The sequence below is a fragment of the Protopterus annectens genome, chromosome 10.part0 (genome assembly GCF_019279795.1).
Source record: "Protopterus annectens isolate FY-2018-M chromosome 10.part0, PAN1.0, whole genome shotgun sequence".
Classification (NCBI taxonomy): Eukaryota; Metazoa; Chordata; order Ceratodontiformes; family Protopteridae; genus Protopterus; species Protopterus annectens.
The window spans coordinates 7,760,461-7,787,797 of NC_056744.1; the positions used below are offsets into that span (position 1 = coordinate 7,760,461).

The window sequence follows — 27,337 nt, forward strand, 5'->3', positions numbered from 1 at the left end:
TGGCTTGTCTACTGCTCCCAGGGACTTCACAAATTGCCTAGGCCGACTATCCTTTTGCAGAACAATAGGGGTCCAAATTTACCCTTATTTGGACGACTGCCTTATTCATGCAGCAAACCTGGAAAAATGAAAATCTGAGTTGTTTTTCACCAAGAACCCTTTAACCTTCCTGGGGTTCGCAATAAATGTTCAGAAATCACAAACCGACCCCATCACCAGGATTGTGTTCCTAGGGGCCCTTCTGGATTCAACTCTCCAGAAGGTCTTCTTACCCATGGACAAAGCCTGTTTCCTGATCCTGTACTTCAAAAAAAAAAAAAAAAAAAAAAAAAATCATGGTCAGGTATTACGTCTCAGCCAGGGAGTACCTCAGTGCCCTAAGTTACATGGCCTCTTGCATCCTTTTGATTCTGCTTGCCAGACTGCACATGAGGAAACTTCCGTGGTACCTCAAGAATGTGTGGTGCCAACATTTACAGCCTCTTATAGCCAAGATAAAGCTGATCTCTTGCGTGGTGGGCCCAAGCTTGCTCCCTCAGTCTGGGACTGCCCATCAGATTCATCCCTCGGGAACAAACTCTTGACAAGGGATGCATCAGAAGTAGCTTCGGCAGCCCACTTCAATGGCCTCCAGACTCCAGGAAAATAGGACTCCAAATTCAGATTCAAACACATAAATCTAAAAGAACTTCTGGCAATCCAAAATGACCTGATAGCCTTCCAAAAGGAATGGAAGCATAGAGTACTAGTAGTGAAAACAGACAATACCATGGTTATGTGGTACATAAACAGGGGAATTCACTCTTGCCTGCTTTGCCACTTAGCAGTGGATGTTTGGGAAACGGCACACTCCCTAGGGTTGCATCTTTTGTCACAATACCTGCCGAGTGTACACAACCAATTAGCAAATCACCTCAGCACAAGTCTGTCAGACCTGCATGAGTGGCAACTGCACCTGGAAGTATTTCTCAGCATAGCCCAAAAAATGGGGTACATTGATAGACCTTTTCGTCACCAAGGGAAATGCTCATTTGAAAAAGTTTTGCTCCAGGGTCAAAATGAAGACAGCCTGGAATACAGATGCTTTCTTTTTTCACTTGGACAGGCCTTTTCCTCTATTGCCTTCCCTCCAATACCACTGCTCCCCAAGGTATTGCTGAAGATAAGAGAAGAGGGGCCAAGAGTAATACTAATAGCCCCAGATTTGCCCAGGTAGCACTGGTATCCTTTGCTGCTCAGCCTAACCGGCACAGAACCATGGTAGCTGCCACAGAGAATGGATCTGTTGACACAGGACAATGGTAAGACTATACACTCCAACCTGCAGACCCTCAAATTATCAGCATAGAGGATACCTTGATTTCATAGAGGGAACCTCTTCCGGACAAGCAAGTCCAGGATATTCTAAAAGAGGCCAGGAGACGTAGCACAAGGAAATCTTACTTTGCCAAATGGAAAACATTCATCCTTTGTGGGCAAAAATCACTAAACCCTCATCAATCCAAGGTTCCTGTCATTCTGTTTTATTTGGCCAGCCTTTTTGACAAAGGTCTGTCTTACTCCTCCTTAAAAATCCATTCTTCAGCCATTTCAGCCTTACCTGACTGCTCTGCCTCCCATCTTTTTTCACTCTCACATGAAACAGTTTCTGAGAGGGGTCGTTCACATTAGGCTGCCCAGAAAGATTTCTGGCCCACCCTGGGACTTCAGTTTTGTGTTGGAAAAACTTACCCTTCAACCCAACTACTTCCTCTGAGATAAATTTTTTGACATGGAAGACTTCCCTCTTACTAGCTATCACCTCAGCCAGAAGAGTTTCTGAGCTTCAGGCCCTCTAGTGTGGAACCCTTCTTCATCTTCCACTCAGAGTGTCACACAGGACAAACCCCTCCTTTGTGCCTAAGGTAGTGACAGACCTTGTTAAATCAAGCCATACATTTGCCTACTTTCTTCCCCAACCCACAGAACAAGGGGGAAAGGGTATGCCATTCCTTGGATGCACATAGGTAACACTGTTGCTACTTAAAGCCAAAACTGTCCCAAAACTATCAGGAAATCAGACCAGTTGTTTGTAGCATTGGCCAGTAGCTCCGAGGGGAAACCAGTTTCTAAACAAACCATTTCAAAATGGGTCTCCCACTGCATCTCCTTCAGTTACAGCCATCTTGGTAAGAAACCCCTGATGCTGTGAAGATGCATTACATTAGGGCTACTGCTTTTCTTAAAGGGGTGCCCATGAAAGACATTTTGGAGGCAGCAGCTTAGTCTTTAGTGCATATCTTTACCAAACATTACCATTTTTCTGCCTTCTCCAAGTCAACAGCAGGATTTGCCACTGCCATCTTGAAGGGCATCTTCACCTCTCCTTAATCTTCCATCTTCCCTTCCTTTCAGCTTTGAGAATCATCCCACAAGTTAGGACTGCAACACTGAAACACTAATAACGTAGTACAGTTGTGTATACTTGCATAAATGTAGATATTCAAGTGTATTCACTGTTGCAGTATTCTTTCCCTCCCTCCTTCTCCCCATAGCCTATAGGGTAGGCTGGGACATTTTACTTCTCAGTCAGGTTAACACTCTTTCTGTCTTTCCTTTTTCCTGGATTACAGGTCCCAGACCCTTGATCTCAGGGTCTCTCTAGGGAGCTCCTACCTTTAGAGGCAAGAAAAGTACTGAGGTCATGGTGCTAGTCGACTCCTCTTATACCAAAGTCATTGAGTGGAAGCCCATAAGGTCAGCTGGTGCCACAACCTCATTTTTTTATGAAACTGAGTTACTACTAGCTGAAATAATGGCTTTTGTAGCAAAGCTGCAGGCTTCTATTTACATATCACCTTATGTGGTATTCTGCGAAGATAGGGTGCCATTTAAGAACTATCACTCATTTATATCTGAAGTGGTCTCTCAAATCAAACTTAATTAGGCCATTTAGCTTCCAGTGTTTTTTTTTTTCAAAACTTGTAAAACAAGGGTAAAAAATATATATATTATTATTAACCTGATAGATATATTGCAACATTGAACGCTTAAAACAGTGAATGATGTTACATCGACACATTTTCAGCGAAAGCTGAAAATGTTGAATCCTAAGAACAGCGATTTCTTTCCTAGGGAAAGAAATCGCTGTTCCAGCCCCTGCAAAAAAAAAAACACATTACACACTTCCAAACACATGCCCACATACCCAATCCCTAATTATACCCCCCCATAAGCCAGTAAACAACTAAATACACATATAAACATAACCCAAACATACATTTAACGAACAAAAAACAATAAACATTTTAAACCATATGCACTTACCTTAACCCGCACCCTAACCCTAAGGTCAGTAACTCTCGCACATTCACATAAACAACTTAAAACACATACATACTTACCTTAACCCTAACTCTACCCCCCCAAAACAAAAGTAAACAACTGAAAACACATACACACGGAAGTCAACCATACATTTAACATAAAATATATAACAGTAAACACTTTCATACATAGGCACTTACCTTAACCCGCACCCTAACCCTAAGGTCAGTAACTGTTGCAGAATCACGCTCGGGAGCTATACCGGACAAGGGACCACACTACACTTCAGAACACGACAAAACAACGAAGCGGTCAAGCGACTTCTTTCCCAGGGAAAAATTTCACTGAACAGCTGCTTCGCTATTTTGCCTGTTCGCTCTACATGTGTCGACGAAAACGCATTCGACATAATATGTTTTCGTTGAACTCATAGGAACCCATATATATATATATTGATAAATAAGATTTGACCTTGACAGGACCAAAAGAATTTTAAGCAGTCTGATCAACTGTTTATGTCCTTAATACTATACACTGGAATACAATAATTGTCCATGTAAACCTTGCCTAAGTGCTTGGTGGGTTGAATTACCTGTTGTGATCACTATGAAAAAAAATATTTATAAGGGCAGATTAGAGCACACTTCACAAGACCATTTTATACTACTGCAGCTGTGTTCTGGAATGTCTCAACACAAAATTATTCTGAGGCAGTAGCATAGACTTTTCTTCACACCTTTTCTAAGCTGGAAATGTCCAATAACATGGCAGATTTTGCCACTGCAGTCCTGCAAGGCTTATACGCCATATCCACCATCCTAGGCCTATGGACCAGTTCAGATACGCTTTAGTACCTTCTTGCTCACTCATGTTATCATCCATACTGCAACAATTATCCTTACAATGAGCACAGCACAGCTATGTTTATGTGTGATCAGGAAGCACGTGATCAATTTGAATACAAATTGTTGATTGTATTTTATTCATCAGATATTGAAACACCAATTTTTGTAATGATTTTTTTTTTGTTGAAGTGTAGAAAATTCTTTTATCTTTAACTGATGTTTGCTACTTGCATACAGCACTTCATGCTTCTCTGTGGTTGTGTGATTGTGGAGGTAGTATATATAAATAAAGGGGTATGGAGGAGGCAAATCCCCCAGTAAGGAGGTGCTAGAGCATTATGCCATACAAAAGCAATTTCTTTGATGTAGGGACCATAACCCGGATACATTTGAAATGTCAACAGACTGAAATGTCAACTGCCATATGGTGATGCACAGAACGTTGAAACAAGTAAAATAGACCCCATCTGCTACTGATTTTTTCTTAGTACTAAAAATTCTGGTAAGGTGTTATATGAGATCTCTGTACAGCTGGGACTATTTTTTTTTTGTCCTTTACACGCTGTAGTTCGATTTCAGAGTTGCTATATATATGTAGAAGGGTGTGTGGGGGGTGCAGAAGGGCTTGCTCCTGCATAAAACTTTTTTTAGCATTTTTGAGTTTTTGTGTTTTGACCTTTTGTGAGAAAATTTTCAGTGCGTTGGTATTTTGAATGTATTGCTCATATCTAGTGTCTGGTAGTGTATTATGTTGTGCTGGCATATTGTTCAAATCTTTGTCTCTGCATACTGAAAGATTTTCCACAATTTTAATTTAAAATAACCTTTCCTGTTTACACTTCAGATTTGTTCTATAGGTGAGGTTTATTTTTAGCCCTTTTCATGCATCCCAGAGGCACATTTATGAATATGTTCCCACTGTTAAAAAAAATCCAAAAATGTTATGGGTACCTTTTCCCTTTATACCACAATGTATGGCCTCTTGACATTAGGATTGCAGGGAGGCCTCCCTTGCATTGTGATATCTGAAAGCACCAGATACCAGACATGATGGCTGGATGTGTGCTTGGAGTGTAATCCCCACTTACTATGATTCATACTGCAGCAGTGATCTTACTTGAACATCTGCTGTTAAGATGAATATGTTCTCACAGCATTGCATCTTTTTTTTCTTTTTTAACTTGTTCATGCTCTGTTCACAGAATATACATGTCAGAGGTCTTGTTGTCTCCCTCTTCACTGGATTTTACCTGATATGGATCTTGAATGAAATTAGTTGGCAATATCTGTCTTCCTGATGATACAGCTGTCATCTCATATTAGGACAAAGTGCCTAAACATTTTTTCACTTTATAGTCATGTGATAGCAGGGCACTTACTTATAAATAGCTGGATTCTGTAGTGCATGTACTTTGCAGCTGCCTAATGGAATTATATGAGGCTGAATGATATTTGGTGGGAAATCATTTGTTAACTTGGTAATGGATTCACAGTTACCATTGCTAATCATGTTTGCTTAATTTTACAGTTTTGTGCCATATGGTTTGGATGCATTTGTTGATGTAAAGTGTGAACGTCTGTTTTTGTGTATATAAAATGGCACTGATTATTCGTTTGATGTTTCACTAGACCAAAGAGCTGATAGCCAGCATGAAGATAAATGGTCATGTTACTGGAGCTGTTTTCTCACCAGATGGCAGTAAAATCTACAGTCACTCTGGTAAGCTGAGTTGTTAAAACTTTTTCCTTTTTCAGTAATGGTCCTTTTGCTGTCATTTTTTGAAGTTGTGTACTGTAAGTGACTTAATTTGCATTCATTTTAATATAATTAATAGGAAGCACTTTAATTGGGCTAGCTGTGCAGTTCATTCATTAAAAAGTTAACTCAGTGTACTTTATAAGCAGGAACAGTAATTTGGAATCTGTTTTTATACTCTTGAGTCAGTCTTCAGATAAAGGCAAAACAAAAATACGACCACAAATAACCCTGAATTAGTTTATTGTAAGAAGTGATGCCGAGCTTCAGTTACAACAGTGCTTTGGTAAGACAGGTGGCTGACATGGCCAACTTGCCTCATTATGAGGGTGTCCTACATCTTTTTCCTACATCTGCATACTTTCTCATGTTTATGAGCGATACCATCACCTGCATGGGACAGCCAAGCCTACGTCCCTTGATCCATACCTTTCAACCCGTAGATATCAAAAACGGGTGTAGAGGTTCTTGAAAAGTAGATATATATCCAGTCCAGAATCTAGATACATAGTTAGCATAAACATTTCTACTCCATAGCAGATAGTTTATCCAACTTCCAATGTATTTGTGAGGTACAGCTTAGAAACAACAGTTTAAAACAGTGAGAGTGACACAAAAATATAAGCATATTAACAAATCTTAATTGTAAGAAGAATATATTGCAGAAAAATCTTTTCTGACTTAATGCACTCCCTGCCCTGTTTCATGTATGTGTTTGCTTGAACCAAAATCAAATGGCAAAAAAAAAAAAAAAAAACATGCCATCTTAATATGCTGGCTGTACCTGGGTATGTAAGTTCATACATCTGACACTGAAATTTTCTAGTAAACTTCTCAGAAAAGTGGAGAAGTATGACATGATGCATACATACAATATGCACCATGCTGATTTTGGATATGAAGACGCACACAACTTTAATTCTGCATAATGTTTGTCACTGCATGAGAATAGATTTGGGGTTGGATTGGATGAGGCCTTGGAATAAGTGTCCCAAAACATTCTTTCTGTAGAGAACTGTGTGTGGATTTTATCTTTGATGCTGTGACAAATAATAATACATGCATTTCTGATAGTAGCTTCACCTGCAGCCTACAAAGTGATGATATTTCATATGATGCTACCTCCTTCCCCACCCTGAGTAGAAACCAGGTATGATGCAGAATTTCAGACTGTGCCATTATATGTATGACTTTATGTAGTTGCACTTCTGAGCATGTCTGTTCTAAAGCGAAGCTAAAGATATTCACAGTAAGCAAATTATAATAATCATCAGAAAAATAAAAAAATAGGTTATATCATGTAACTCTACTGTGCCTGTAAAATATCATACACTAGTTTTAGCCCATTCCACCTAATTTTTGTAGTTAAATATGTCCATTCTTGTAAAATGTCTGTAAACAAAACTCATGGTACTTTATACTTACATAACCCCAACCCCTCCCACATACATATTAACACTGTCCCTTGCCAAGCCAGATCAATGACTATGATTAAACAAAAACAGGGACTGGTCATTTTTATCCACTGACTGCATGTGTTGCTATCTGTTATAGCCACTTTGGCTGTGTACCCCTTCACATGTCTGATTGTAATAAAAATGGCCACAGTAATGTATGCCAACTTTTTTCACACTTGTGCACACTAGCCCTGCAGATCCAGATCAGATCAGTGCCTGTTTAACCCTAATTCCATTTATTTTCTTTAGGGTACATGCCACTTGTTATGGCCGTCTGCTTTTAGCAATCTGGTATCCAGATCATAATCGCTTATTAATACTCACTTGATAGTTTCTCCCAGAATGCAGTTCACGTCTACTGTTATACAGCTAAATTATGTACACATTACAGCTGTGATACTCTGAAAGAGTTTAGCTGTTCCACATATAAACAAACACCATGATGATATAAGGGACTTAAAATTATTAAAAATTTAAAAACGATGACCTCTCCTCCCCACTTCCCATTACAGTAGGTGTTCCACAAGGCTCAATTCTTGGGCCTCTGCTCTTCACAGTTCTGACCAATGACCTACACAAAGCTACTAACCTTACTTCTGTATGCAGATGACTCCACTGTCATCTGCACTGCACCTACCCTAAAATAACTACAAGACAATACTCAAAAATCTTTTACTGCCATTGAATCTTTCTTAGAAAAGTACCAGCTCATCCTTAATCCCAACAAAACCAAACTAATGCTGTTTTCTAACCAATGCCACAAAACAAACTCCCCCAACCATGAATTTACAATCACCTCATCCAATCACACTTTAATTAAACCCACTTCAGATGCCAAGCTACTCGGTATCATTCTAAATAAGTTAAAATTTGGCAAACCTATATCTCATGCCATCAGAAATGCCCACATTAAATTAGGTTCTGTTTACAGAATAAAACTTTTCTTAAACTCTTCCAGACAAGCTATTGCTGGGAACCGCCTGCTATCCATTTTACTATACGCCTCCTCTATATTTACTAAAATCAAAAAATCTGATTTAAGCAAACTTGAATCATGCTACCATAAGATTATGTTGTTATGTGGAGCTTTTCTTTCCAGGCCTCTAATGAAAATGAGCAATTTTGCCCAGTCAGACTTCCCTGTTAAACAAATGTTAAATAAATAAAGTGAATAAATAAAAAGGTAGCCATGAAGTTGAGTGATGCCAGTTTAGGTAGATGAGTACAACTGAAGTGGTTAGATATTTTCGGTGACAGCCACTGCTGAATATTCCATATTTATTCATATCAACAAGAATGTTACATGATGTCCTTCAAGGATGCATCTGCAGTCCTCACATATGGGTTGTCCTGCCTCAGGCAGCCCTTCAGTCGGCCGGATTCCAAAGTCTGGGTCTGGCGTCGACTGATGTTGCCCTTTCCCCGATGTCAGAGCGCCTGGGGTATAAAAGCGTCAGCCGATGCCATCTTCCCCAGTCTTTCTTGCCGCATGGTGCCCGAAGCAGAAGCAGTTTGCAAGTGCCGGTCGGCCAGCTACTGTAATTCAGCTACCGAAGACTTCAAAAGCTAAGTACCCCGTTGGGGACTCTTTCTTGCCTCAGCCGATGTCAGATAAAGTTAATAATTGCTTAACTTGTGGGAAACAAATACCTCATAAGGATTTCCACTCTTACTGCTTCCCCTGCCTAGGCCCAGACCACGATGTCTCGGCCTGTTCAGCCTGTACTTCCTTCAATCGACGCACTCTTAGGCGTCGGGCGGAGTTTGCAGAGGAATTTTTTGGGGCTAGTTTCTCTTACAATATGCCGTCAGAGTCTCCGACTCCTCATTTAACCAAGAAACAGAAAGACAAGGACCGACACATGCGGACCGCAGTTTTGGCTAAAACCACGGCTAGGCCTACCGCGAGTGTCTCGGTCTCGGCTGAAACAGAGTCCTTGGTACTTCCGACCACCGAAACTGCTCAACCGACAACCTCGGCCACGGAGGCCCCTACTGAGTCGGTTATTGAATTTCCTTCAGAAACTGGTGTCCTGGAAACTTCCAACACCATTCTTCTAGACAAAGCTACACCAGCACGTGGTGCAGCCAGGCCTCCTGCATCCATGTCCATAAAGGCATTCACCAGGGCTAAAGCTGCTAAACACACAAAAGCTTTGCCTCCCAGGGTTATTCCTCAGGGACCCACTACAGGTTCACAGATTCTAAGTTTAGCAGAGGACCTTATTTCCTTAATTAGGGGCTCTCAGCCACATCCGGACAGGGGCTCTCAACCTCCTCTAGACAAAAGGCCCAGGGTTGAGCCCTCTGATCCCCACTCCTCAGATGAGGCCTCTGATGGCTCTGCTCTCTCGGACTACCAGGAGGAGGCTTTTTCAGCCTACGAGGATTCTGATGCCGAGGAATCTATCCCCTCAGCCTCCCCTCCTGAAGAGCTGTCCTTCGGGGAGACCCTTCACACTATGAGAGAGCATTTCAAATGGCAGGGCCAGGAATTCTCTGATTCCAGGAAGAGATTAAGGACTTTTTTGCATTTACCTCAGCATAGACCTTTGGCTATTCCTCCTGTTTTGAATGTCATTGATGATGTGTACTCTGAGTCTAGCATAACCCCTGACACTCTTCCTCTGGCTCCTGTCAAACCCGATAGGTACTACAGGGTCCCGGAGTCACATCATTTCCTTTACAAGGCCCACTCTGCTGATCCAGAAACTATTTCCCAGGGCCCTAAAGGGGTTGCAGCTGCCACTACTAAAAATCCACTCCCATCTGAAAGGGAGTTCAGGGCTTTAGAGAGATGGGGTAAAAAAGTGTATACTTCTGCTACTCTTTCTATGAGGGCATTAAATTGTCAATTTCATATGATACAGTACCAAGAGTATTTGTTAGATGAATGTCTTCACCTGAATCCCTAGATTGCAAATCACTTCAGGATCTGGTACATAACTCCCAACAGGTTAGCAACCATTTCTTGCAGTGTGGTTGTGATGCATTGGAAGCTTCATGTAGGTCTGCTATGACAGGTGCAGTCATACATAGGCATGCTTGGCTGAAGGAACAATCTCTGCCAGACCATGTTAAAGCAAAGCTTCTGGATGCTTCACTGGAAAAGCAAAAGTTATTTGGCTCCACTGCTCAGGAGGTCTTAAAGAAATTTGAGGAAAATGCAAAATCTGTATAAACAGTCAAAGATTTTCTCCAAGTCCAACCACCAAGATTCAGCAGAAATTGGCCTTCCAAGAATTGGTCCTTTCCAGACACAGAGAGATTTCAGTGAGGTAAGAACAGGCATGCTAGAGGTAGAGGGCAAGCTAGAGGCTCCTACAGAGGACGCCAATGGCAGCCTCATAACCAGAGAGGTAGTGCAGGACCTACAACTGCTGCACAAGTACAGACTCAATGACTTTACTTTGACACCGCCAACCAGGGCTCAATTGGAAGCACCTTTGGGCGGAAAGCTTTCTTTATTCTCAGAAAATTGGCACAGTATTACAAGGGACAAATGGACACTGCAAATAATAGACAAAGGATACAGGTTCCATTTTCACACATTACCAAAAAGAAAAGGCATGCCAGACCTGCCACCGAATCAAAGGGCAGAGGCTTTGAAACAAAGCTCCAACTTAATGCAAATGAAAGCTATAGAAAAGGTTCCTCTTTCAGAACAAGGCCAAGGATTTTATTCCAGACTATTCCTTGTTCCAAGAAAAGAAAAACAATGGAGGCCTATTCTCAACTTGTCCGCACTGAATACTTATCTCATTGTGCCAAAATTCAAAATGCTGACTCTACAGCAACTCCTTCCCATGCTGGGCAAGGGGTCTTGGCTGGTAACTCTAGACCTCAAGGAGGCATACCAGCATGTCCCTATCAGACAAAGTTGCAGAAGACACCTCAGATTTCTTGCAGGTTCAGAGCATTATCAATTCTCAGCATTGCCCTTTGGCTTATCTACTGTGCCCAGAGTATTCACGAAATGCCTGGCATCAGTAATTGCACACTGCAGACTTCAGGGGATTCAAATATACCCATATCTGGACAACTGCCTTATACAAGCGGACAGCCAACAAACTTTGGTAAAACACTTGAATTATGCCATCCACCTACTTCAGGCCTTGGGATATACAGTCAACATTCACAAATCAAGACTTGTTCCATCCCAAAGAATAACTTTTCTGGGTGCGAATCTAGACACAACCACCCAAATGGCTTTTCTCACAGAAGAAAAACAAAGACAACTACCGGATTACTTCAAAAATCTGACAAGACAAACTCAGCTGACTGCAAGGAAAATCGTGCAGGCCCTGGGTTACATGGCATCTTGCATTCTTCTGATTCCACAAGCAAGGCTGCATGTGAGGAAACTACAATGGTACCTAAGGACTTTATGGACTCAGCAGCACAGTCACAGCTTAGAAACTTTGATACCACTCATTCCATGCCTTCAAAAGGAATTTCTGTGGTGGGCTCAAGCAAGCCAGTCAAACAGGGGTCTGCCCTTCAGCAAACCAATAGCCAGCCGAACCATTACAATGGACGCTTCAGACCACGGATGGGGAGCACACATGGAGGGCAGATGCATTCAAGGACTATGGTCACAAAAAGAGCTACACATGCACATAAACCAAAAGGAAATGCTGGCAGTGATACATGCAATCGAGGCCTTCAAACTCTTTCTGCATCAAGGCCACCTGCTAATAAGGACAGACAACACCACAGTTATGTGGTACATAAACAAGCAAGGAGGTACCCATTCCTACCCTCTTTGCAGACTGGCAATGAATCTATGGGAACTTTCCCTGAAACTCAATATAGAGCTGCAATCCCAGTTTGTGCCAGGAAAAGACAATATACTGGCGGACAGCCTAAGCAGAAATATCATGGATGCACACGAATGGATGCTGCACCCAGACATCTTCCTTCAGATAACACAATCATGGGGGAGGCTGGACATAGATCTTTTTGCCTCCCACCACAATCATCAAGCTGAAGAAATTCTGCTCAAGGACATACCACCCACAAGCATGGAAAGTGGACGCACTCTCTTTCAGCTGGAGAACTCTAACAGTGTATGCATTTCCACCTCTTCCATTAATGACCAAGGTCTTACTGAAGATCAGGACCGAGCAGCCAAAAGTGATTCTGATAGCTCCGGACTGGCCAAGGCAGCACTGGTACCCACTGTTAAAGAGCATGTCACGCATGAAACCGTGGCTTCTTCCTCAATGGCCACTTCTCCTGACACAGCACAATTACAAAACTCTGCATTCCAACCTGAAAACCTTGCAACTAACAGCCTGGAGAATACCTTGACTCATCCCCAGGATAAGCTATCCAAGAGAGTGAAGGATATCATCATGGAAGTCACGGCCTTCCACAAGAAAGGCATATTCAGCAAAATGGAAAAGATTTCGCACTTGGAGCACCACAAAGGGCCTAGATGCGACAGTGATGAATATGGCACATATCCTGGAATACTTGGCAGAAATGCTCCACAATTGCCTGTCTTACTCTTCCATTAAAATTCATGCTTCAGCAATTTCAGCAGAATACAATACTGATCCACCTGTCTTCTCTCATCCTCTCCTAAGACAGTTTCTAAGAGGAATTAAAAACATCAATCCTCCAAGGAAACCACCAGTGCCTACATGGGACCTTAACTTCGTGTTGGAAAAACTAACACTGCCTCCCTTTGAACCAGCAGCATCTTCAGAACTACAGTTCCTGTCTTGGAAGACTGCCTTCCTTCTGGCCATAACCTCAGCAAGAAGAGTATCTGAGTTACAGGCCCTCATGGCAGTACAACCATTTCTTATTTTTCATCAGGACAGAGTCTCATTGAGAACCAATCCTTCATTCATGCCAAAGGTGGTATCCAGGGTCTCATTGAACCAAGCTATTCACCTGCCTACCTTCTTTCCAAATCCACAAAACAAAGGGGAGAAACTTCTGCATACCCTGGACATTCACAGACAGTTGCGCTACTACTTGGACAGAACTAAAAGTTACAGAAAAACTGACCAGCTGTTTGTAGCATATGCTGCTGGTGCACAAGGAAAAGTAATTTCCAAACAGACAATTTCAAAATGGATAGGGAATTGCATTTGTTTTTGTTACTCCTTTCATGGCAAAACTGTGCCAGCTAACATTAGACCTCATTCCACCAGAGCTACAGCCACCTTCACAGCCTTCTTAAGAGGGGTGGCTACCAAGGACATTTTAGAAGATGCTACATGGAGCTCCCGTGCATACATTTTCCAAGCATTACAATTTACCTTTATATTCCAGATCCAGAGCAGGCTTTGCTACGGCAGTCCTGCAGGGCATTTTAGCTACACCATCCTTTACATAGATCCTACCACCCCCAGATTGGCTATGGTATTCTACCCATATGTGAGGACTGCAGATGCATCCTTGAAGTACATAGTACAGTTTTGTACCTACCATAAATGTAAATGTCCGATAGGTATGCATCTGCAGTCAGGTTTACCCTCCCTCCTTCCCCTCTGTGGTATTTCTTGGGTACTTATCCCTCTCATAGCTAGCTGGGGTTATCTATTATGGTGTATTTGTTTTATATACATATATATATATATATATTTCTGTGCATGTTTGGAATTTATTGCATTTCTCTAAATTTAGCCTTCCTTACAGGGCACCTGGCATCTGGGGCAAGAAAAACTGAGGAAGATGGCATCGGCTGACGCTTTTATACCCCAGGCGCTCTGACGTCAGGGAAAGGGCGACATCAGCCGACGCCGGACCCAGACTTTGGAATCCGGCCGACCGAAGGGCTGCCTGAGGCAGGACAACCCATATGTGAGGACTGCAGATGCATACCTATCGGACATCTACATTTATGGTAGGTACAAAACTGTACTTTCTTTCTCTTCACATGTTTGCAGTATTCTGCACAGTTGGGTTTTCTCTTCTTGCTACCCATATGTCTGGACAGGATACAAAAGTTTGCAGTCACTGTATGGTGTGTGGGTTGTCTGGTGTGGCTAGCAGAGCATGGGCCATAACAGTGACGTCTGTGAGCGCCAAACTTCAGAACTTCTCTGCCACCAGTCGAACATCAGGTGCTTCTGCCTTCCCAGCCATCAGATACTCAAGAAACTCAGATAAGTACCCCGTTGAGGAACCTTTTTTTCTGTCATTGTATGTTAGTGCCTATTCATGTCATCCTGAAGGGCAAGCATAAGTGCGGCCATTAGAGTCCACACACAGACACCCACGAACTCTGTCTATTCTGTTTATGCAAATCGCATGACTACAAGACCTGCCCTGTCTTCCAGGCCTTTACAACTAGGACCTTGAGTAGCAAATTTCATGCACTCAACCTGTAACTAGGGAACCAACGTCTGAAACAGCTAGCGTTTGGTATGGAAGGACCTTTGACTTGCCTGCCGAACCACTGAGAAAAAAAGGCCAAGACTGCACTGCCCGTTACTGTTGTTTCCCCTCCACCATCTGACGCTCATCCTGTGGCTGATGTTGGCCTGGGCGAATGCTCAGGCCCGCCGCCTTGAGTATAGCAGGTACCATATCGGAAGCCACAAGACCCTGTGTGGAAGGCACGTCCATGGAGGCCCTGCGGATGTCTGTCTCCAATGCCTAGAGTGAACCAAAGCTCTTGGCAGATCAGCCGGATCCTCCACTCCTTTGCAGTCATCTGATCCTAGGCCTTCCCCTGTATAGACTCCCACTAAGCCTTCACTTAAAAAAAAAAAAAAAAAAAAAAAAAAAAGGAGAAGAGAAAGTGTACTTCTCCTGTTAGGGAAAGTCAACCAGATTGACAGGCTTTTTCACAAAGCCTCTTTAATGTATTCGTAGCCTTGTGGCCTACTGCTCCAGAGACTTCCAGAATCACTCCTCCAGTACTGAGCTGTAGGCCTCAGGCCTCAGACCCTCTCACAGGTGGAAGAGGAGGAGTACTCTGATTCTTCCTCTGAAGAATCCCTCTCTTACACCTCCCATTTCCCTTCCCCACTTGGATATGCCTCTACAGAGGAAAAATCTGCAGAAGCTGATTCCCCTGCAGAATATCTCACCTTTGGGGAAACCATAGTTAAGATGAGATAGCACTTCAAGTGGGACTCATCAGAAATGAGTGAAGTGCAAAGACGCTACTGTGAGCTGATCCAGATGGATTCCCCACCTCCCACGGCTGTTCCACCTATACTTCCAGCCTTTCTTGATGCTTTCTCTGCAGCATCCTTGAATCCAGATTCCCAACTTCCAGCCCCCCGCAGACCTACAAGATCCTGGAGACAGCTAAATTCCTGGTAAAATCCCCAGCTGCCGACCCAGCCACCATCTCAGTCTCTTGTGACAAGGCTTCTAAATTACTGCCCTCTACAACCCTTCTCCCAGCTGACAAGGACAGCAAGGCCATGGAGCATTTGGGTAAAAAAGTGTACACTTCCGCAACTCTGGCTTTCAGAGCAATCCGCTATCAGACATGCATCTAAATATGCTTTTTGGATATCTCTGACCCTTCAGCCAAAGCTCAACTGTCCTCCCTTGTTTCCCTGACCTCTCAGATGACCAGCCACTCTATCAGGTGCAGCTATGGTGCTGCTGTGGCCTCAGCTAGGTTGGCAGCATCAGCTTCTGTCCCAAGAAGGTATTCATGGCTATGTCTTCAGCCTTTATCAGATGATTTTAGGGCTAAACTAGTAGATGCTTCTTTAGACAATTCAGCTCTATTTGGATCCAAGGTTGCAGATTTAAGTCCTTGCAACAAAAAGGTAAGGAGATGCAAGACTTAAAGCATCTGTTGGTATCTCCAATTCCCAAGTTTCAAAGGAATTACTCATCCAAGACCCGGTTTATTAGGAAGCATTCAGGTCCCGCTTCCTCTTCCAGACCAAAAAATGCTCCCAGGAAACAATCCACTCCTGCCAGAGCTACTTCATCTACTAGCCAGAGGATGCCCTTTCAAGACAGGGTAGGTAGTGTGTGGCTACCTGCCAAGCTTCAACCCCCCCCCGTCCCTCTATCCTTATGTGTCTCACTGTCTCCATGCGTGGAGACTCATCACTTCAGACAAGTGGGTACTTTCAGTAACAGAACACGGGTACTTCATGACCTGGATCATCCCCCCCCCCCCAAAGAGAATGGGTATTTCCCATCCCCAAAAAGAACAGCCCCACCTCTTACAACTAGTTGTGGACAACCTTATGGCCCAATGCACCATCCAGCCTGTCCCACACTCTGCTGTGGGAAAAGGCTTTTACTCCAGTATCTTTCTAGTACCAAGGAAAGATGGGCCCTGGAGGCAAATTCTAGATCTCTCATATATGAATCCCTTCCTGCACGTGCCCACATTCAGGATGCTTACAGTGCCAACTCTCTTCCCTCTAATCCCTCCTCAAGGGTTCATGGCCACCTTGGACATCAATGATGCCTACCTTCACCTCCCCATAAGGCCCAATGTCAGGAGTTTCTTCCGATTTTCAGTAGCCTCCTCTCACTGTCAATTCTTGGCCTCACCCATTGGTCTGTCCACAGCACCCAGAGCCTTCACCAAATGTCTGGCACCAGTGATTGCCTTCTGCAGGACTCAAGGGATCAAAATATTCCTTTACCTGAATGACCTACTCATCCAGGCAGACTGCAAACAGCCCCTCCTGCTCCAGTTGCAGAAAACCATTGCCCTTCTGTAGTCCCTAGGGTTTCAGATAAATTACCCAAAATCCAATCTGGATCCTACCCAAGGACATAGTATAGTGTTCATGGGGTGCAGAATTCAGACAGACAGACAGACATGAAAGCCTTCCTTCCCCCCAAAAGGTGGAGAACCTGACACAATACCTACTTTTGGTACTTCAAACCAAGGAAATGACTGTAGGGCAGTACCTTAGGCTCCTGGGCTACATGGCTTCCAGTATACATATGCTGCCTTTAGCAAGACTTCACATGAGGAAACTGCAGTGGTACCTCATGTCTGTTTGGATGCAGCACTCCCACCCCCTGAAGTACAGGGTGCAAATCTTGCCCTGCCTCAAACAAGAGATCCACTGGGGGCTGACCTAGGTGAAGCTCAACCGAGGCCTTCACTCCAGCCACCACCACCAACACAGGTCATGTATCCAGATGCCTCAGACCTCGGTTGGGGAGCTACACTGGGGCTCCTAAAAGTGCAGGGAGTTTGGCTAGAACCACACAGGAAGGAGCTCATCAGTGTAAGGGAAATGAGAGCAATACTACTGGCCTTGAAAGCTTTTTAACCTAGGCCCTAGCAGGAACCCCTAAAGCTTTTCACAGACAATACCACAGTACTGGGGTATCTCAACAAGAAGGGGGGAAACCAGATCTTGCTTTGCAGACTAGCTCTCCTTGTGTGGAAACTGGCAACCAGTCAGGGAGTTACTCTTCAGGCAGTTTACATCTCTTTCCAACATAATTTTCAGGTAGATTCCCTCAGCAGGTCCATGACAATGTCCCACTAATAGATGCTACACAAGGATGTCTTCCTGGACCTTGTTTACCGATGGGGTACACCTCAAGTAGACCTGTTTGCCTCCTCCATGAACAGGCAACTTTCCTCCTTCTGCACCAGACTGCCAGAACCTCTGACAATGGCAACAGATGCCTTTTCAATCTCCTGGAAGGGGAGGCCTCTCTATGCAAAAAGTCCTGCTGAAGATCCAACACGACAGGCCGAAAATCTTGCTGGTGACTCCCTATTGGCCAAGACAGCATTGGTTCCCCCTCCTCCTGCAATTAGCCAAGGGCAATCCCCACCATTTACCCCTCAGAGTGGACCTTCTGACACAGAACAAGGGAACCCTAATCCATCCATAGGGACAATCTCTTCACCTCACCTTGTGGGTGATAGGATTTTAATTCCTTTCAGGCACCTTTACAACGAGGATGTGCTCATTGTCCTGCAGGAGGCCAGGAAACCTAATCCCAGGAGATCTTGTGTATCCAAGTGGAAAAGGTTTTCCATATGGTGCCTTAGAATACAGTTGGACCCATTGCAAAGCGAGGTCCCCCCTAGTGCTGTCCTACTTGTGTTAATTTTTACAGACAGGGTTAGAATTGCTCTTAAAGAGGGTACTTCATCTCAGACTCCCAAAGAAGCCTATTCTGCCTCCATGAGACCTGAACTATGTTTTAGAGATGCTCACACTACCTCCATTTGAGCCAGCATCCAAAACTTCCCTAAAACACTGCATATAGAAGACTTTTCTGCTGGTGGCCTTAACCTCAGCTAGAAGAGTTTCTGAGTTGCAAGCTGTCATGGCTATTCCATCCTTCCACAGAGATAGGGTAACCCTAAGAACCAACCCATCCTTCATACCCAAGCTGATTAATGACCTTTCCTTAAACCAAGCCATCCACTTACCCACTTTCTTTCCCAATCCACAGGAAGACAGTGAGAGAGTACTTCATGTCCTTAATGTACACAGACAGCTCAGGTTCTACCTGTGAAAAACAAAGAACATCAGACAGGCTTGACCAATTGTTTGTCTGTTTCCACCCTAGGGCCCTGGGGAAAGCAGTAACTAAGCAAACCATTTCAGCCTGGATCTTCAGGACTATTCCCTTTTGTTACACACACCATGGTAAACACGATGCAGTGTTAAAGCCCATTCCACTAGGGCAGTGGCCTCATCTGAAGCCTTCTTCAAAGGCCTGGACACCTCTACTATTCTTGAAGCTGCCACTTGGTCTTCTATGCACACTTTCACAAAGCATTACAAAGTAGACCAGATTTCCAGGTTCAGGGCTGCATTCTCCAGGCCTATACTCCATTGTTTCCTGGGGAATTCTTCTAGGCCACCAATCCCTGCCTCACAGTGACCTTTGACACTCACCCAACTGTACAGAATACTGCAACATGTGAATAGAAGGACATAGAAAAGTTGTGTAAAATCTTACTATAACCATAGATGTCCTTCTCTTCCATGTTACAGTATCCCTTCCTCCCACCTACCCCTCGTGATATCAGGCATTTCTCTTCTTGGATGGCACAGGGCTTGCACTACCTTCTCTGGGTCTGGTTCTGACTGGGTTGCTCAGTTCTGAAGTTTGGTCTGTGCAGAAGTCACTTTTATGACCCACGCCTGCTAGCCATGTCAGACGACCCATGCACCATACAGTGACTGCAAACTTTTGTATACTGGCCAGATGTTCAGGTAGCAGGAGGAGAAAACCCAACTGTAAAGAATACTGCAACACGGAAGAGAAGGACATCTATGGATATAGTAAAATTTTGCACAACTTTTCTTTCGTAGATAAGTCTCAGTAGTAATTTTCAAAATCTAATAAATAACCATGACAACTGTACTAACCAGAAGATAAAATTGCATATTCTGCTTATTTTTATACAAAGTCTAGTGATACAGCTTCACTTGTCATATATTCATAATTAATTATGTGATTACACAGCTATGGATTCATAGCCCAAGTAATGTTTTCAAGAGTAGGTTCATAAGTTGGTACTAGGATATCGGCCCTAGGGCTTATACAAGCCTAGCCATAACAATTCCCTGGTTATTTCATCCCACACTATTTACTTCTCTGGATCCCTGTCTAGCAGGGAGACTGACGTGATCCCTGGGGTGAATTTCCTTTCTCCCATCCAATCATCAAGATTCCTTTTGAAGAGGGCCAAGGAGACACTCTGCTTGACATGTATGGGCAGTCTATTCCAGAGTCTGGGGAGTCTCTGGGTCAGGAACCTATCTCTCCAGCATGTTTTTTTTATTGTGATGACAAGGTTTAGATCCCTGGAGCACGTGTCTCTGAGGGATTGGGATTTCTTTACGTGTAGCATGTACAACAGCTCTGGGTTTGACATGGCCTTGTATGTTAAGCAGAGATCGCCTCTGAGTAGACTATATGCGACAGAGTATAGCTGGGTTTTTTTAAGGCGGTCAGCATAGGGCATCTGCTTTAGGCCTGTGATTCTTTTAGTGATGTAGTTGTGCGGCCTTTCCAGTTGTTGCAGATGTCTTGAGAGGTACATACCAAATGGGGCATTGTATTCTATAATGGGTCTAATGAGGGGTGAGTACAGTGGGGCAATGACCTCCTTTTTTCTGGATGAAAAGCCCTTCGTGATGAGGTGTGACACATAGGATTTCCTGACTGTTGTGGCAGTGTGGTTATTGAAGGTGAGACCACTGTCCACCTGTGTCCCTAAATCTCTTATCACACTATCGGTGTTTAGTGTACTGCCACCTATGTGGTAATTCATGTGTATATGTTTTTCCCAAAGGGGATAACTATACATTTCTTGGCATTGAGCTTGAGCCCATGGCTCTGGCACCAAGCATCTGTTTCTGTAAGGCCCTTTTGTAGAGTATCCATGTCATTTGGGGATTCAATAATGGCTCTCAGTTTGCAATCATCTGCAAACTTTGTTAGCCAGAGTCCCTTAGTGTTGGCCTGTACTTCAGAGAACTAGATGCCAAACAAGAGCGGTCCCAGGACTGAACCCTGAGGTACTCCACTTGTCTGGAGATGGATTTGGAGTCCGCTACTTTTACAGTGTGGGTTCTGTCAGTAAACCAGTTGGCAACCCATTGAGTGACGTAGGGATTAATGCCCAGCTTAGTAAGTTTATCTATGATTCCAGAGTGGGGGATGGTGTCAAAGGCCGTGGCTAGGTCCAATTGGGCTGTGTGGACTGCCTTACCTCATGCACGGCTCTGGAGACTGATTCAAGAAGTCAATCAGGTTCAGGAGACAAGATTGGCCCTTCACGATCCCAAACTGGGTGGGGTCCAGTGTTTGAAGGTTGCCAATATCTTTGTTTATAAGCTCCATGATAATACGCTCCATGGCCTTGCATATCAGGCTCATCAGACTGATGGGCGGTAGTTCCTATGATCCAAGGTGGATCCTCCCTTGTGGAGTGGGATAACTGTAGCTGTGTGCCACTCAATGGGCACAAAGCCTGAGGTGAGGGTATGATTAAACATGACACTTAGGTGAGGTGCCATTTCATTTTGTAGTTCATGTAGTACACAGCCCGGGATGTTATCTGGTCCCATGGATGCTGTATTCTTAGTTTTGGAGAGTGCGTTTTTTACCTGTGTGGCCATTATTACTGGAATTTGGCAATCTTCTGGTATTGAGATGAGCCGTTTAGGGGGTGAGAGGGGGATGACATTGGCACCGAATCGATCTGCCAGGATATTGGCAATATCCTTGGGATCAGTATATTTAATGCCATTCTGTTGTAGCTCAGAGCAGATCTGAGCATTGCCATTTAGATTCTTGACATAGTAATAGAATGCCTTGTTGTTGTCTTTGGAATCTTTGGCAATTTTATTTTCATAACTAGCTTTAGAGGATTTTACGAGGGATCTCAGCTTCTTACTGAGGATGGCAAGGGAATTTTTTGCATCGTGATTTTCTCTCTTTCTGCAACACTTTCTTCCTTTGTTGTAAAGTTTGTTTATGGCAGGAGAACACCAGATTGGCTTCCTTTTGGAGGAGAGCATCTTGGTTCTATTTGAGATGGCACGATTCATGCATGAGTGGATGTGCTCGTACAGTGCCTTAATGTAGGACACGGCAGTCGAAATTTCAATTCCCATCTGCCTGGGTGTCATGATGTTTGTCACTTCTGACTTGAGTACCATGAAGTTGGCTTTGGAGAAGTTTTTTATGGAGGTTTCCTTACTGGGAAGTGGGGGTGGGATGTGGATGTTTAGGGTGATTAACTTATGGTCTGAACTGACCAACGAGGGGGTTGACCATAGGTGTGGAGCATTGATTTCCCATGTTGGTAATTACCAGGTCTAGGATATTGGAGCCCCTGGTGGGTCTATGGATTAGTTGATCCAGGGTGCTGGAATTCATGAATTCCATGAACCATTCGGCAAAGGTGTTGGTACACGAGTAGTTTTCCCAGTTAATGGCAGGGTAGTTGAAATCACCCAGTATTAGGGTGTTTGGTTGTATCTTAATATTTTCCAGTATGCTTAGAAAGGTATAGTGAGAATCTTGGGGCATGGTGGGGGATCTGTAGCAAGCTACAGTTTGGATTGCAGTCTTACCTAAGGTTAGTTGCACCTGGAGAATTTCAGACGCATTGTGTTGGGCAACTAGCCTGGTGGCGTGAATATCTTTGGCCAAACTTACAGAACTTCCTCTGCCACCAGTCGAACATCAGGTGCTTCTGCCTTCCCAGCCATCAGATACTCAAAGAAACTCAGATAAGTACCCGTTGAGGGAACCTTTTTCTGTCATTGTATGTTTGAAGTGCCTATTCATGTCTCATCCCTGAAGGAACTGGCAAGAAGAAGAAGCATAAGTCTTTGACGGCCATTAGAGTCCACACACAGACGCACCCTGAACTCTGTCTATTCTGTTTATGCAAATTCGCATGACTACAGACCTGCCCACATCTTCCAGGCCTTTACAACTAGGACCTTGGTAGCAAATTTCATGCACTCAACCTGTAACCTAAGGAACCAACGTCTGAAACAGCTACTGCGTTTGGTATGGAAGGACCTTTGAGCTTGCCTGCCGAGACCACTGAGAAAAAAAGGCCAAGACTGCACTGCCACGTTACTGTTGTTTCCCCTCCACCATCTGGCCCATTTCATCCTGTAAGCTGATGTTGGCCTGAAGGCGATAAACCGAATCTCCAGGCCCGCCGCCTGAAGGTATAGCGGGGTACCATGCTCGGAAGCCACAAGACCAATGTGGAAGGCCGTCCATGGAGGCCCTCTTTGGATGTCTGTCTCCAATGCCTAGAGTGAACCAAAGCTCTTGGCAGATCAGCCGGATCCTCACTCCTTTGCAGTCCGTTTCTGATCCTAGGCCTTCCCGCTGTATAGACTCCCACTGAGCCTTCACTTAAAAAGGAGAAGAGAAGGTGTACTTCTCCTGTTAGGGAAAGTCAACCAGATTGACAGGCTTTTTCCACAAAGCCTCTTTAATGTATCCGTAGCCTTGCGACCCTACTGCTCCAGAGACTTCCAGAATCCTCCTCCAGTACTGAACCCCTAGGCCCTCAGGCCTCAGACCCTCTCACAGGTGGAAGAGGGAGTACTCTGTACAGTTCTTCCTCTAGAAGAATCCCTCTCACCACACCTCCCATTTCCCTTCCCCACTTGGATAGCCTGCCTCTACAGAGGGAAAAATCTGCAGAAGCTGATTCCCCTGCAGAAGATCTCACGCTGGGAAACCATAGTTAAGATGAGATAGCACTTCTTCAAGTGGGACTCATCAGAAATGAGTGAAGTGCAAAGGCGCTACTGTGAGCCCTGATCCAGATGGATTCCCCCACCTCCCACGGCTGTTCCACCTATACTTCCAGCCTTTCTTGATGCTTTCTCTGCAGCATCCTTGAATCCAGATTCCCAACTTCCAGCCCCCGCAGACCTACCATAGAGATCCTGGAGACAGCTAAATTCCTGGTAAAATCCCCAGCTGCAGGCCCCAGCCACCATCTCAGTCTCTTGCTTGACTAGGCTTCCTGGGAATTGCTGCCCTCTACAACCCCTTCTCCCAGCTGACATTTGGGACAGCCAAGGCCATGGAGCATTTGGGTAAAAGTGTACCCACTTCCGCAACTCTGGCTTTCAAGAGCAATCCAGCTATCAGACATGCATCTAAATATGCTTTTTGGATATCTCTGACCCTTCAGCCAAAGCTCAACTGTCCTCCCTTGTTTCCCTGACCTCTCAGATGACCAGCCACTCTATCAGGTGCAGCTATGGTGCTGCTGTGGCCTCAGCTAGGTTGGCAGCATCAGCTTCTGTCCCAAGAAGGTATTCATGGCTATGTCTTCAGCCTTTATCAGATGATTTTAGGGCTAAACTAGTAGATGCTTCTTTAGACAATTCAGCTCTATTTGGATCCAAGGTTGCAGATTTAAGTCCTTGCAACAAAAAGGTAAGGAGATGCAAGACTTAAAGCATCTGTTGGTATCTCCAATTCCCAAGTTTCAAAGGAATTACTCATCCAAGACCCGGTTTATTAGGAAGCATTCAGGTCCCGCTTCCTCTTCCAGACCAAAAAATGCTCCCAGGAAACAATCCACTCCTGCCAGAGCTACTCCATCTACCAGCTAGAGGATGCCTTTTCAAGACAGGGCAGGTAGTGTGTGGTTACTTGCCAAGCTTAAATCCCCCCCCCCCCGTCCCTCTATCCTTATGTGTCTCACTGTCTCCAAGCATGGAGACTCATCACTTCAGACAAGTAGGTACTTCAGTAATAGAACATGGGTGCTTCATGACCTGGATCATTCCCCCCCCCAAAGAGAAGGGGTGTTCCCCAGCCCCAAGGAACAGCTCCACCTCTTACAACCGGTTGTGGACAGCCTTATGGCCCAAGGCACCATCCAGCCTGTCCCACAGTCTGCTGTGTGTAAATGCTTTTACTCCAGGATCTTTCTATTACCAAGGAAAGATGGGGCCTGGAGTCCAATTCTAGATCTCTCATATCTGAATCTCTCTGCCCGTACCCACATTCAGGATGCTGACACTGCCAACTCTCTTCCGTCTAATCCTTCCTCAAGGTTTCATGGACACCTTGGACATCAAGGATGCCTACCTTCACCTCCCCATAAGGCCCAATGTCAGGAGTTTCTTCCGATTTTCAGTAGCCTCCTCTTACTGTCAATTCTTGGCCTCACCCATTGGTCTGTCCACAGCACCCAGAGCCTTCACCAAATGTCTGGCACCAGTGATTGCCTTCTGCAGGACTCAAGGGATCAAAATATTCCTTTACCTGAATGACCTACTCATCCAGGCAGACTGCAAACAGCCCCTCCTGCTCCAGTTGCAGAAAACCATTGCCCTTCTGTAGTCCCTAGGGTTTCAGATAAATTACCCAAAATCCAATCTGGATCCTACCCAAGGACATAGTATAGTGTTCATGGGGTGCAGAATTCAGACAGACAGACAGACAGACATGAAAGCCTTCCTTCCCCCCAAAAGGTGGAGAACCTGACACAATACCTACTTTTGGTACTTCAAACCAAGGAAATGACTGTAGGGCAGTACCTTAGGCTCCTGGGCTACATGGCTTCCAGTATACATATGCTGCCTTTAGCAAGACTTCACATGAGGAAACTGCAGTGGTACCTCATGTCTGTTTGGATGCAGCACTCCCACCCCCTGAAGTACAGGGTGCAAATCTTGCCCTGCCTCAAACAAGAGATCCACTGGGGGCTGACCTAGGTGAAGCTCAACCGAGGCCTTCACTCAAGCCACCACCAACACAGGAGTCATGTATCCAGATGCCTCAGACCTGTTGGGGGAGCTACACTGGGGCTCCTAAAAGTGCAGGGAGTTTGGCTAGAACCACACAGGAAGGAGCTCATCAGTGTAAGGGAAATGAGAGCAATACTACTGGCCTTGAAAGCTTTTCAACCCAGGCCCTAGCAGGAACCCCTAAAGCTTTTCAAAGACAATACCACAGTACTGGGGTATCTCAACAAGAAGAAACCAGATCTTGCTTTGCAGACTAGCTCTCCTTGTGTGGAAACTGGCAACCAGTCAGGGAGTTACTCTTCAGGCAGTTTACATCTCTTTCCAACATAATTTTCAGGTAGATTCCCTCAGCAGGTCCATTTCAATGTCCCACTAATAGATGCTACACAAGGATGTCTTCCTGGACCTTGTTTACCGATGGGGTACACCTCAAATAGACCTGTTTGCCTCCTCCATGAACAGGCAACTTCCCTCCTTCTGCACCAGACTGCCAGAACCTCTGACAATGGCAACAGATGCCTTTTCAATCTCCTGGAAGGGGAGGCCTCTCTATGCAAACAGTCCTGCTGAAGATCCAGCACGACAGGCCGAAAATCTTGCTGGTGACTCCCTATTGGCCAAGACAGCATTGGTTCCCCCTCCTCCTGCAATTAGCCAAGGGCAATCCCCACCATTTACCCCTCAGAGTGGACCTTCTGACACAGAACAAGGGAACCCTAATCCATCCATAGGGACAATCTCTTCACCTCACCTTGTGGGTGATAGGATTTTAATTCCTTTCAGGCACCTTTACAACGAGGATGTGCTCATTGTCCTGCAGGAGGCCAGGAAACCTAATCCCAGGAGATCTTGTGTATCCAGGTGGAAAAGGTTTTCCATATGGTGCCTTAGAAGACAGTTGGACCCATTGCAAAGCGAGGTCCCCCCTAGTGCTGTCCTACTTGTGTTAATTTTTACAGACAGGGTTAGAATTGCTCTTAAAGAGGGTACTTCATCTCAGACTCCCAAAGAAGCCTATTCTGCCTCCATGAGACCTGAACTATGTTTTAGAGAAGCTCACACTACCTCCATTTGAGCCAGCATCCAAAACTTCCCTAAAACACTGCATATAGAAGACTTTTCTGCTGGTGGCCTTAACCTCAGCTAGAAGAGTTTCTGAGTTGCAAGCTGTCATGGCTATTCCATCCTTCCTCATCTTCCACAGAGATAGGGTAACCCTAAGAACCAACCCATCCTTCATACCCAAGGTGATTAATGACCTTTCCTTAAACCAAGCCATCCAATTACCCACTTTCTTTCCCAATCCACAGGAAGACAGTGAGAGAGTACTTCATGTCCTTAATGTACACAGACAGCTCAGGTTCTACCTGTGAAAAACAAAGAACATCAGACAGGCTTGACCAATTGTTTGTCTGTTTCCACCCTAGGGCCCTGGGGAAAGCAGTAACTAAGCAAACCATTTCAGCCTGGATCTTCAGGACTATTCCCTTTTGTTACACACACCATGGTAAACACGATGCAGTGTTAAAGCCCATTCCACTAGGGCAGTGGCCTCATCTGAAGCCTTCTTCAAAGGCCTGGACACCTCTACTATTCTTGAAGCTGCCACTTGGTCTTCTATGCACACTTTCACAAAGCATTACAAAGTAGACCAGATTTCCAGGTTCAGGGCTGCATTCTCCAGGCCTATACTCCATTGTTTCCTGGGGAATTCTTCTAGGCCACCAATCCCTGCCTCACAGTGACCTTTGACACTCACCCAACTGTACAGAATACTGC

At 44.6% G+C, this 27,337-nt stretch overlaps 1 protein-coding gene across 1 annotated transcript in view; it reads left to right on the forward strand.

Annotated features, from left to right (window-relative positions):
• UTP18 (UTP18 small subunit processome component) overlaps positions 1–27,337 on the forward strand; it is a 972,748-nt gene that overhangs the window by 615,120 nt on the left and 330,291 nt on the right. The window contains exon 7 of the mRNA XM_044084934.1: positions 5,781–5,871. Coding sequence (XP_043940869.1) covers positions 5,781–5,871 — 91 coding nt within the window. The remainder of the gene's footprint in view (positions 1–5,780; positions 5,872–27,337) is intronic.